The sequence below is a fragment of the Scatophagus argus genome, chromosome 21 (genome assembly GCF_020382885.2).
Source record: "Scatophagus argus isolate fScaArg1 chromosome 21, fScaArg1.pri, whole genome shotgun sequence".
In the NCBI taxonomy this organism is placed as follows: domain Eukaryota; kingdom Metazoa; phylum Chordata; class Actinopteri; family Scatophagidae; genus Scatophagus; species Scatophagus argus.
In genome coordinates this window covers 7181572-7194288 of record NC_058513.1, presented here as the reverse complement: position 1 = coordinate 7194288, position 12717 = coordinate 7181572, and the positions used below count along the sequence as shown (strand labels likewise).

Sequence of the window (12717 nt, the reverse complement as noted above, 5' to 3'; positions counted from 1 at the left end):
TTATTTTCCTTTTTCCTTTCTTTCTGTCTCTTTGTTTTCCACTGTCAAACACAAAATGTCATCTCTGAGTGCCACCTGCAGAGCTCTCACTCATACAAAATAACCTGTCACAGCATCCCATTTGTGCACCAAATCTTTACATAAGATTGCAGTGGATGGTCATAACAGCAGCACCGGTAAGCAGTAACAGGTAGCATCACAAGCAAACGCACAAGTATGCCTGTCTCATTTGCTGGCGAAAGGCTTTTTTCTCAATTTATCAAATGTCATTGCTCAAAAGGTCAACCTTCACATGCGTTATGCCTGAGATAAAACAATGCACCGCCTCCTCTCATCTCCAGTCTCCCTGTGGTGGTGATGGTATTTTTTTCTTTGTTGACCCTTAGATGGGATTCGCTATCTTACCCTCTCATGCGTTTAAAGCTTACCTGCCTCCTCGCAGCTCAACACCCCCCTCTTGAGGTTTAATACAACTCTTTGTATGTGTGTGTGTGTGTGTGTGAATGTACAATGTGATCCTATATTTGTGCATGGGAACATCAATGTGTACGTACAAGTGTGTAACTTTTGTGTGCGTGCAAGCGTGTGCTCAGTTAGTCATGCCCGTGGGCTTGACGGATGATGTGTGACAAGTATGTGGAGTCAGCCCTTTGGTGGGAACCCACTGGGGCTGGAAGATGCCCTTGTACTTTAATATTTTACAGCATATCTTTATACTCCTCAGCTTTGCTTCCCCTCCACGCTGTGGCCTACGACTGTCGCTACAGGCTTATGGTGATCGATTGGCAGTTTGACTTTGAAACTACATAAAACATCCCCTATGACACATCATCTTGGATGTCATTCGAAAGTCAAAGGAAACGACATTTTGATGATGCTTTGTTTCCATAATTCAGCTCAGTTTCACATAAAACTGAATACTGGGGATGGATACTGAAGCACGAGCAAAGGATTGTTTAAAAGTGTGCAGGTTGGACCATGAAAGATCTGAAAAGAGGAATAAAATAAAGTTCACTGTGCATTCAGTTGTGGTGGGGACTCACAGAGAAATGCTTCATGCATAATGCTGAGCTGTCACAGCTTTTGGATTCTTCATAATGAATAAATTGTAGCCACTGGGATGCAAGACTGAAGCCTTGAAAATGGAAACATGGTTTTGAGGTGTGAGCACCCGTAAGTGCTCAACTAAAGGAGCATTTTGTACATAGCATAATTACAAATTTTGTATTAAATATGTATAATATGACAAGACTGCGTTATGGGAAATGTAGGATCACGCGTGTTTGGTGTTTTCCCTACATAAGTGATTAAAAGTCGACGGATCTCTACCTCTACGGCTTCAGTTTTGACCATTCTTTGTTTTAAAACTTGCCTCTTGAAAGTCTCTCACAGTTTTGTGGAAGAACAATCCTTGAGTAACTGAACTTTGATACCAAGAATGTATCAGCCATCTGCACATCGTAGATTCATGCTACAGGTTTATTATCCTGTTCTGTCTGTGATGATTTTATACCAAAGGGACGAGACAGCTAGTGTTCAGCCGTGCTGTGTAGGAGTATGCATTTCACTTACAACTGATCGCTGAAGGCAGGAAAGGGAGCAACACAAGAATTTTATTTGGACTGAGTGAATATGGCGAATGTATTTATATTTGCAGCTTGGAGCAAAATACATTTTTTCCAACTTGATGTCAATAGCAGGGCAGGGGGAAATGCCTCCTTATTTTCCCTTCTTCCTTTCTCTCTCCTCCTGTGTTGCGGAGGTCAGCTGTGTCCAGGTAGATTTTCCAGATGCAGTGCTCTCGTCCACCTTTACATTCACGCGCTGATGTGTGTTTGCTGCTAGACCTCTGCTGCCCCACCGGCTGCCAGGGCCCCTCCTGAACAGGGAGCAGAGCCAAGAAACTGTCTGACCACCCAGTGTAAACTATGTGTTTACAGCAAGGCCAGGGTCACACTGGGCATGCTCAGCTCAGTACGTCTCACCTGCTCCCGATGATAAAGGATCTAATGTCGACAGATGGCTATAGTGATCAAATCGTACTTTAAAAAAATACTGTTTCTGCTGACCTTACAGAGACACATTTGGCAGTTCTACTATGACTTGTAGTGAAAGAGAAGAAATGTATGCTTCTTCTGGCAGCTTGTTGTAAGATACCTACTTATCATTCAGCATAAATCCTCTGTGGATTTGTAAATATTTTAAAGGTTAAACCCAACCAGGCAGTTGAAAATGAAAGGAACGAGTGGCTTTTGAACAGCCAACATCTCTGCCCTGCTCTCTGTTTTCTCTGAGCTCAGTGCATACTGTGTACTCAAACATTTATAGACTTTATTACGTGGTCATGCATTTATGTATGTTTCCTCTGCCCCACGTTGACGGCACAGTTACCTCGAGACAACATGCCCCCTAATGGTTTGCTTGATCAGAACACACTGAGACTTGCCTGAACACAGGTGCTGTTGTAAGAGGATTCAAAAATAATGTTACATAACGTGTAACAGCTGCATATTTGTTAGTTCAAAGAACACGAAGAGACATCTACTGTAGTTTGTCCTCTACACAGTCTCCAGTTATTCTCTCCATTTAACTCTGCTGCTTTTGTCACAATTAATCTCTTCTCCTTTCTGTACTTCTTCCTCTCTCTTCAGTTGCCCTCTCTCCCGGTCAGTGGGGGTGGGGGTGATCATGCCATGCTCTAAATAACTTTATTGACATTTGAATTGGATGTGGATCACGGTAATTATCCAGTCTTCCTGCTTCCTGGCTGGCAGTCATTGAGAGGAGAACATCGGTGCAGCCACATCTCAAGCCAGGCCACAGGCAGAGAAAATGAGTTTCAAATGCAAACACATGCTTGTATTCACATGCTTTCCACTCATAACAGCATTCACTTACTGATAGCTAAAGCAGTGACACAAAACATGTGCACCTCGTCGACCACATTGGAGCTTACTAATAAAGCAGCTTATTGTGGCATCTTCCCCTATAGAGACAGCAATGTAGCAGGACTATGTGAAGTATGCTTGTGGATTTCTTTAAGGCTCAGTGACCATGAATCGTTGCACTGTTTGCTCAAACCTATCCTCCAAGAAATCTCTATCACTCCTATATAGTCAGCACTGTCATGAAATACTGACAAGAGCAGTACTGTCAGATATTTTGTCTGAGGTACCTCAGTGCAACAGTAAGTTTTTTATCTTGTGAATAGGTTATCTTTGCTTTGAAGTACAGGATCATGTTAGCACACGTGCTTCTTAAACATGTTGTCTTCAACCTCTCATGCTGTTCTGCCAGTCATATCATCCTGCCACTTGACACTTCTTAAATCAAACTTCATGTGATATAGCTTCCAAAAAACATCACTGAGTTTCTCGTGCAAGACTTCCTGACATCTGGCGGGAAATAAATCCACAACCTGACTTAGCACAACTGTCTCCATCGATAAAACAGTTGTAGTCACCTCATATGCTGGATTGAATGATATTGTCCTGTTGTGGGGCTAAGCATCACGGGTGTAAATAGACACCGCTCTCTGCTTTCAAAGTCAGTATCATTTTTCCTTGATGTAGAGCCACAGTCATGTCCCTGAAGCAAGGCTATCCAGAAGAAGAGAGCGATACAATCAACACACGGTGCTTGGCCTTTACTGGCAGAGAAGTGAGGGATGAGAAGGAGAGAGGTGATGAGAGTGAGGACACTGGGATTGAGAAATGTTTAAACGGGGAATAGGTTATCGTGACATACTGCGTATGTTTGATTTTTGATGTTGATCATAGCGATCTCCCTTGCAAAAGAGCTAAATATCCTTCTGGTGACCTCAAAATGGCATTCAAATCTGTTTTAGCACAAAATAGACAGATAGTTTGTTTTCCTGTTTATTTTTTCAAACTCTGCCACCCATCTGCATGTGGCTGTCTGTCAAACGCTTGCATGGAGACAGAGGATGGAGAAAGATGAGAAAAGACAGAATGAGAGCGATAAAGAGAAGAGGAAATTGAGGAATTTTTAGTGGATGAGTGTGATTCTGGGCTTCATGTTGGGTTAGTTAATGACTGGTGCATATGTCAGCCACGCAGCTGTGGAGTTACAATCAGCCAGCCAGCTGAGGAAGGGACTGGTGGATGGAAGAGAGAGAGAGAGAGAGAGAGAGAGGGAGAGGCAGACAGATATAAAGCATTAAGCTGTGGATGCAGAGAGAAACAAAGAGCAGAGAAAACAGTTTTGTGCGAGGAAGAGTGGAGAAGCAGAGGAGGTGGGATAGAGGATTTTTTAGCTAAATAAACAGAGAGAGGCATCCGGAGGGAATAGAGAGAGAGAAGGAGAGAAAGTTGCCAAGATAGTTTCCATTCTTCTCATCGTCCATCAACTAGCTGAAGCAGAAATGGCAGAGGCTGCAGTCCAAATTATTACACTCAGCTGCCGTCCCGGAAAGTATTTCCTGTTGTCAATAAAAAAAAAAAAAAAAGCAAAGAGAAGGCAGTGGGCATAAAGGAAAAATAACTAAAACATGCAGCTCTTCTGGAGAATCGTTGCCATTTGATAGTGGACCGTGCTGCTCCACTTGTATTTTTCAAAGACATTAACATATTTTCCATACCTGGCACCTTCTCATAGAGTCTTTTCACCTCTACTTCCTTTCACCTTTTTACCCCAGTCGCGTCTGTCCTGCCCCGTCCTGGCCCGTGTTCCATCAGCTCTGGGATTTAAGCCTTTAAGAGCCTCTTTTCCCTCCAGTAAGAGCTTTAAGGCAGAATGTGTGTGGAAAGCAGTTTTTTGGGGGAAGGATCAGAGCTGGACAGAAATAGTTACAGATCGAGAACAGAAGTCGATGCTTCAGGAGGAAGTCTTTGACCTTCAATTGTCCCTGCTTCTTGTTGCCCCACAAAACACCCACAGCAGCTCTGATGAGGGTCTTTTTGTGAGGCAAGGACACTAGTTTATTGTGCCTTGGTTATTGCCCACAAATGCTGTTGGCAGTATTAGGTGCACGAGTGTAAAGCCAAAGTGTTTTATCACTGACTGGGCCCCTCTGGAGTGAGACATCTTTGTGAGAATGAAATGTGAAGTTGTGTTGAAGATGTCGGACTAACACATGGATTGTTCTGAATCCAATGCAGTGATGTTAGTGTGGAATATACTCAGCAAACACTGTGATATTGAATTCCTGTTAGTACGTCACTTAGCATACCTGCATTGTTTTGTGGAATCCACACCCAACTATACTGGTGTGTATATAATCAGTTTACAAAGCAACTGATAGAAACAGAAGATTTATTGATTTATCACTTGTCGTTTGGTAAGCGGAAATACAAAGAGACCTCTGGGATCTAGTAATGGACTTGGACTTGCAACAGACATTCTACAGACCAAACCATTAAACTGACAAAGCAAAGGTTAGTTGCAGGTCTAGTTTCACAATGCTGCATTGTCTGGTTAGCGCTGAGCCTTTTGTACGTGGCTGACTGTCAAAACCTTGACTTTGCATGACAGCTATACCTGACCTGTAATCATTTTTCCTTGTGTCGCTGCAGGCAGACCCGGGAGCAGGAGACCCCACCCGACTTCTTCTATTTCTCTGACTTTGAAAGACACAACGCTGAGATTGCTGCCTTTCATTTGGACAGGTAAATCAGCATTAGCCAGTCACAGGGGTGTGTGTGTGTGTGTGTTTTGTGTGTGACACATGTACATCTATCTTCTCTGCTATTTGAAACCACAGCAGACTTTTCAGCTTTATGCTTTAAGCATAGGCAAGCTAGCCAGTGGCTTAGGGCACCACCAGCTGAACCCAGTAATGTTTTTGTATGAGCAAGTAAAACCGCTGAAACATCAGCCAGCAGCTTTGCTTAATGATATGAAACAAACATCAGTGAATCATGTAAGCTAGACTACTTAGTTTTCAAAAATTGTTATTTTGCTGATATTTTTTCAACATTTTGTAGGTGAAACATAACATAACCCAGCATTGCTCTATAACAGTTGGGTTCACAAAGGACAGTACCATAACTCAACCCAGAGCTTTCATTTCCTGCAGGTACTGCAGATGCAGTACGAACTGTCCAAAGACTGAACGATGAAAGAAGTCGTCTCTACTAGTTAACGTTAGCTAGCTATATACGGGAGTAAAAATACTTAAATTGACCATGTTGCTCAAAGGCTACCAGGAGCTGCCAGCATGTTTTCAGATGGAATGTTTTCTTGCATGTTCCTCAGTCCATGGGTTGACCAATCAACACACCTTGAATGACAGTTTTGACCATTTCATTGGTTTTTATTGGTTTATTCTCCTGCTTAGATCTTCAAAAGCTTAAAAAATATATATGTAAATGAATGTCAACCAGATAGTGCTTATTTGAAAAAAAAAAAAAGAATTGGTGGAGCAACATTCAGGTGTGCTTTGGCAGCACGACACCTATGCCTGGGGGCCACTGTGTGTATGTACTATGTACCTTACTCTTAGTTTGCCTCTCCTTGTGTCAGTTCATGAAGTACCTGGGGGAGCAAAAAGCTGTAAAACACCATACCTGAAGGGCTGGAACAGGTCATTTCTATTTTAACAGTAAAGCTTTATACCATGCAGAACAATGTTTAGACTCAATCATCGCCATGTGTCTAAATGGAACAACACCCATTTTTCTTCCGTGCGTGAACACACTACATGTATTCCAGATTTTCTCTTGGTTTATATGTATATATCCTTCTCTCTTTCACCATTCCATTCCTCTTAGAAACTAGTCTTTTTCCAAACACAGTGAGCGGTGTAAGCCAGTCCTGTACAGTAGGGGCTGTGAGCTCAGAGAGGCCATGAGTCATGGAGAATGAATGCTGCCCTCCCGCAGCTAGCATCTGACTGAACAATGACTGCAGCCTCCTTGCTTAGCTAACCACCACGCTCTCTGACTTCACTGCCTTTACAAGGTTAACACTTTATGGCCGGCCTGCTCGAGAGACTTTAATGAAAAGAGAAAACCTCATGAGACTGTCTGATGGACCAGAGAAAGCAATGTGGCGGCGTTGCTGTTAAACTCCAGCTGACGTCACTGTGGCTGCATGTTACAATGAGCAGAAGGATTGTGTTGTAGACTGGTAAAGCAGCTGACACAAGATGATACTGAGGTCACACACACACAGGCACGCACGCACGCACGCACGCACGCACACGTCCACTCACATACAAACACACAACGGGGCCACTGAGGGTGAAACCGATGGTGAATCTGCTTTTTCTTCAGGCACGATGACACAGTTCAGCAGCAATTGCATTAGCAGCAGCTTTCTTCACCAGTCTGCTACACATCTGGTCCTGCACAATCACACACATGAAACACTCACATACTCCCGGCATATGTGTGGGTTAAGGGGAAGAGGAGGAAACCAAAGGCATGAAAGGCCCTGTGCCCATTCTAAATATAAGTCAGGCAGGGTCTGCCAAAAGCAGCACTTTATTTTTTTCCTTATTTTGTCTGTTCTAAATTAGAGCCTGGCTACGGAGCTGCTGCTGCTGCTGCTGCTGCTGGTGGTGCAGAGACTAGGCTACACTGCCTCCCAGGGGGCCCACAGGCACACACAGGCTCCTTTAAAAGCATTCACATAGGCGTGCACACACACACACACACAGAGTCACTTGTCTTTTCTAATATAGGCTACACAGCTATAAGCATCATTAATTATGTGATTGGATTTAAATGGGAAGTGCGCTTGGCAGTGCTGCATTAGGTGGGGAAAAGAGAGCAGAGCAGCCAGCAGATAGAAAGAAGTACGACCGATATGACCTTAAGATATTAAACCATATAGTTCCAAATTAATGAGACCCAGTGGTGCCTTTTTTTCAGCTGGAATATATGAAAAGATGATTCCCATTCTGTTGTTCATGCACAGCTGTTAGCTGGACTGTCAGTCCTACCCTGTCTATAACACCGCTTTAAAATGACCTCTGTGGGAATTAGGTTTATCGAAGGGAAAAGGATGGAATTAAAGAAACATGAGTGATGAACGGAACTGAACTCAGCTCTAGCTGTTCTCTTTGACATGGCAACAGGCCCGGGCCCAGCAGGCCAGACGGTGCTGTGTGGTGCTTCATCCTGTGTCCGAGGAAGGAGACATGACTGTGTGCGCCTGTCTCACTCCTCCACCTCCAACACGCTACTTGATGGCATCATTTGTGTGACGAGCTCTCTGTTAACAGCTCTCTTTTTCCCTTTTTTCCCCCCTTTTTTTCTCCTCTCTCTTCCTGTGTCTCTCTTCCCTCAGGCCTTGGCCATTAGGTGTTGTCAGGGGTATCAATTTTTAAAAAGCCTGTGCCGATGTTGCACAGCCTGGGTGGTATCGACAACAGGGGCTAGGCATGCATAAAATAGGCATGTGGCACGCACACAGGAAGACAGCCATGCCGTCTTTCAGTAAATGACAGCATTATTAAACCTGACTTTCTCCGTCTGACATAGATAGACACAAATGCAAGTATCCTGTTAAATGAAGCAAAGATACAAAGAGACGAAGCCCTTACAAGTTGACATAGAGATACAGGTGCTCTATATTTAGAAATTTATTACAACAGAAAACTGTGTGGTAGTTAAAAATGGGTTTGATGTAGAATGATAGCCACATAAAATTACAGGGGGGTTTACCACCGTGTGGTTCAACTGTCAGGTTATAACTGATGTCACAGTGCCCCCTGTTGGCAGTGATATTACATGACATAAGTACAGGCTGTAGTGCTGTGTGCCCCAGTGGCCTAATGGATAAGGCACTGGCCTCCTAAGCCAGGGATTGTGGGTTCGAGTCCCATCTGGGGTGGATGTTTTTTTTTCTACAGGCAGTTGTTCACTGGTTCTTTAGGTGAAAATTTAAAAATATATATAAAAAATATTTAAATATATTTAAATATATAAATATATATATATTTAAATATTTAAAAATATTCTCCAAATATCTGAAACATAGCAAACATTTCAGACAATGCTTGAAAATACTTGAGTACTCTACTGGCCTTTTATTTTTACATCTCCTGTACTTCAGTTGTTGTACCTACCACGATTTTGGTACAGTTTGTCATTTTGAAACAACGGTTTCACGATTTTGTCGACGCTGATCCAAATTCAAAGAACATCCACGATTGCAAGAATTTGAGGTCGTACTGTGAACAGATGACTAATGTTATATGTTATTCACTTCACCTGTCAGTGGTTTTAATGTTCTGGTTGATCTTTATAATGTACACTGAATTACTTTTATAGTGAAGACATCTAAAAAATGTGACAATTCTCAGGCAGGTTCTGAAGGAGCACATTTTTTTCTATGATTTTTAGGCAAATTTAAGGACATTTATTTGTGATGTACAGTAATGACGATGTCTGGAGAAAGTGCAAGTCGCCCTGGAATTCAAAATATGTGTGTCATGTCTGTGTGTTCAGATTAAACTGAATTATAACTCTGAGAAGGAGTGCGCTTTTTGACACAAATTGCAGCAATTTGGTTAAAGTGTTGCTTTCATGAGTTGTGTGTCGCAGCCACTCCTGCAGCTGCTGTCCGTGTTGTTGGCTACAAAGATTATATACCCAGTGTTTTCAGAGCATGTGCATCTGTCCCATTTATGTCATGCAGTACCTTTGATTCATATTTCTCCCTCTGTGACACCCCCCCTCCACTTCTCTCCCTCCCCCAGGGGAGGCACGCCTCACAGTTTTAAAGTGTCTCCTGTATTTTGAAGGCAAAATGTAACCCCTTTGTTCATATCTCTATCTTGCAGAGTCCTGGATTTTCGTCGTGTTCCTCCTGTGGCCGGCAGACTTGTCAACATGACGAAGGAGATCCGAGATGTCACACGAGACAAAAAGCTTTGGAGAACCTTCTTCATTTCACCAGGTACACGCTGAAAAGGGCAGAGAGAGGAAAAAAAAGAAACAACTGAAGGATGGTTTTAGTACATCCATAGAATTAACAGAAATGTTGCACAAATTTCAAATCTAAACTGCTGAACACATACTGTTGTACAACCGTGAATCAAGCTTATGTGGCGATCTCTGAAGGAATAAAACATCATCACTGCAGTTTTCAACATTTTTTTCATGCAAAAGTTAAGGCCAAGCAAAAATGAAAAGTTTCCTTCTACATAATGTAGAGTAAAGCTTGTACTGTGCCCTGAATTACTGGGGTGCTCATTTGCATGGGATTAGTGTTTTCAGGGGACTTTAGCTTGTGCCAAAGCATGACGGTTAATTTGCAATGCTACCTTTATTTTACATATTATACACAAGGAAAATTTCACTGGATAAAACTTTCTGACAGCCTCAGCAATTAATACAACTCGTTGAATGTCCCCAGGTCATTTGATTCTTGTGAAAACTGTACTTTAAACATATGTGGTGTGAATTTCAAACAGGACTATTATAATGGAATATACACTATATAGACAAAAGTATTGAGACAAAATTCTTTATTATTGAATTGAAATGCTCTATTTAATGAATGGGCAAAAACCCTCACAGAAAAGGTCCAAAATCTTGTGGAAAGCCTTTCCAGTGGAGTGGAAGCTATTATAGCTGTAAAGCAGTCTATGCATTTAGAATGTCATTAAAGTCCCCTTTGCTGTAATGTCAGATGTCCCAATACTTTTGTCTATACGGTGTGTCTAACAGTCACTTTTTAGCAGTTTAGCAGCTTAACAGAGAAGTGTCCTTTTTCCACTTCTCAGCCAACAACGTGTGTTTCTACGGAGAGTGTTCATACTACTGCTCAACTGAGCATGCTCTGTGCGGTAAACCAGACCAGATAGAAGGATCCTTGGCAGCCTTCCTCCCAGACCTGGCCCTTGCCAAACGCAAGACCTGGAGGAACCCGTGGAGACGCTCGTACCACAAACGCAAGAAGGCAGAGTAAGAAATCAATACTGCACTCATAGAGGGCTGCACTCACCGAGGGATTAACTGAAGAGTACTGTAGGTCCAGCAATCAGAGCAGAGTTATGACACTTACTGTCAGTTATCAGGGGCAATACCAAGTAAACCATGTCTCAAAGCTGACTCACATTCAAACAGATGGAACAAACTGCACATGCCATGGAAGGAGATGTTGAATTCTTGTTGCGATATAAAACTGTATCCACATTTCCCAAAATCATCTCAAGGTTATGTTCTTGCAAAGCAGTTGCATGATTATGTGATATTTGAAATTCTTAAGGTGGGAGGTGGATCCGGACTACTGCGAGGAAGTCAAACAAACTCCACCTTATGACAGTGGGACACGGCTGCTGGACATCATGGACATGACCATCTTTGACTTCCTCATGGGTGAGTTGACATGTCTGACACAACACAAACAACAACATGCAATTTGTGGTGCTGATACGCCTAAACAAATATTAGGAACTGGTGTTTCACTGTTCAATTGTGGTCTAAGCACTGTTTCACTCACTGTTGCACTTGGCTTAATTGTTAATTTGTGTTCCAACACAGGAAACATGGATCGCCACCATTATGAGACATTTGAAAAGTTTGGAAATGAGACGTTTATCATCCACCTTGACAATGGCAGAGGGTAAGCCACTGTGTTGTACTTTATCAAGTTGAAATTCACAGATTGCCGAACTGTTTAACTTTCAGAATTCCACTTGTTGGATGAGTTGTATTTAAATAATAGTGTAATAATGCTGATAACAATTGAGAGAGTTACAAAAACAAGTACATAAAGTGCAGGTGTATATTTGAAATAATAATTAAAGCTAAAAACCAAGCCCAAAATGATGAAGTACTTCTTGAAATAAAGTCTGATTATTGCCATTCTTCAGGAGTATTGATAATGTCAAAACTCATAAAGCTTAATCTGTTAAAGTTAAAGATGCAAAGGGATGGAAAAACATCATTAGGTTTTAATGCAGTACAGCATATAATCCATGAACTGTGTGTGTCATCATAAGGAGCTCCTGTACAGTCGATAAGTGTTTAATACTGAGAATTTTGAAATCTGATTGGAGTTTGTGGTACAATGGTAAGCATGTTAAGTAGTCAGTTTGTCAGTCCAAGTGTGCAAGAGAACAGAAGTGTTTAACCTACTGCTCAGCTGTCACTCTAATCAAAAAGAAATGAAATACCAGTCACCACTTTTGAAGCCATTCCTGCTGTTCTCTTAAATCTTAGCTTTGGAAAGCACTCCCATGACGAGCTGTCCATCCTCGTGCCATTGACCCAGTGCTGCAGGTAAGACTTCTTTGCTGGTGTGTTTATGTAACTTGGAAGTCTTTTTTCTTTTTCTTTTTTGTGAGTATAACTGAGCACAAAGCCACACTCACTCTTTTCCTCCGGCTGCTCTCTTTGTCCAGGGTAAGGAAGTCGACCCACCTGCGTCTGCAGCTGCTGGCTAAGGAAGAATACAAGCTGTCTGTGCTCATGGCGGAGTCCCTGGTGAGGGACCGCCTCAGTCCCATCCTCATCCAGCCTCACCTGGATGCCATGGACAGACGACTACGCCAGGTCAGTGCTGCATATAGTGCCACTAGTATTTTCAGCTCTTTATATGAAAATCTGATCACATTTGAAATTTTTTCTAAGGGTTTTCAAACTTTCTACCATCACTCTACTCATCTACTTGTCCTATAAAGTGTGCCTTGTTTAGTTCTAGATCTTTAAAGGAATAATCCCAACATTTTGGAATTATTTGTATTTGCTTTCTTGCAGAGAGATATATGAGAAAATCAGTATCTCTCCCATGTGTGTCTCT

The 12717-nt window shown here is 42.2% G+C and overlaps 1 protein-coding gene and 1 non-coding gene across 2 annotated transcripts in view; both read left to right on the top strand.

The window, feature by feature from the left end:
• fam20cb (FAM20C golgi associated secretory pathway kinase b) overlaps positions 1-12717 on the top strand; it is a 44782-nt gene that overhangs the window by 30753 nt on the left and 1312 nt on the right. Inside the window, exons 4-10 of the mRNA XM_046376883.1 lie at positions 5535-5627; positions 9752-9867; positions 10697-10877; positions 11182-11291; positions 11457-11538; positions 12138-12197; positions 12320-12470. Coding sequence (XP_046232839.1) covers positions 5535-5627; positions 9752-9867; positions 10697-10877; positions 11182-11291; positions 11457-11538; positions 12138-12197; positions 12320-12470 — 793 coding nt within the window. The remainder of the gene's footprint in view (positions 1-5534; positions 5628-9751; positions 9868-10696; positions 10878-11181; positions 11292-11456; positions 11539-12137; positions 12198-12319; positions 12471-12717) is intronic.
• Positions 8727-8799, top strand: trnar-ccu. Its single transcript has one exon. It is a non-coding gene; the product is annotated as a tRNA-Arg (tRNA).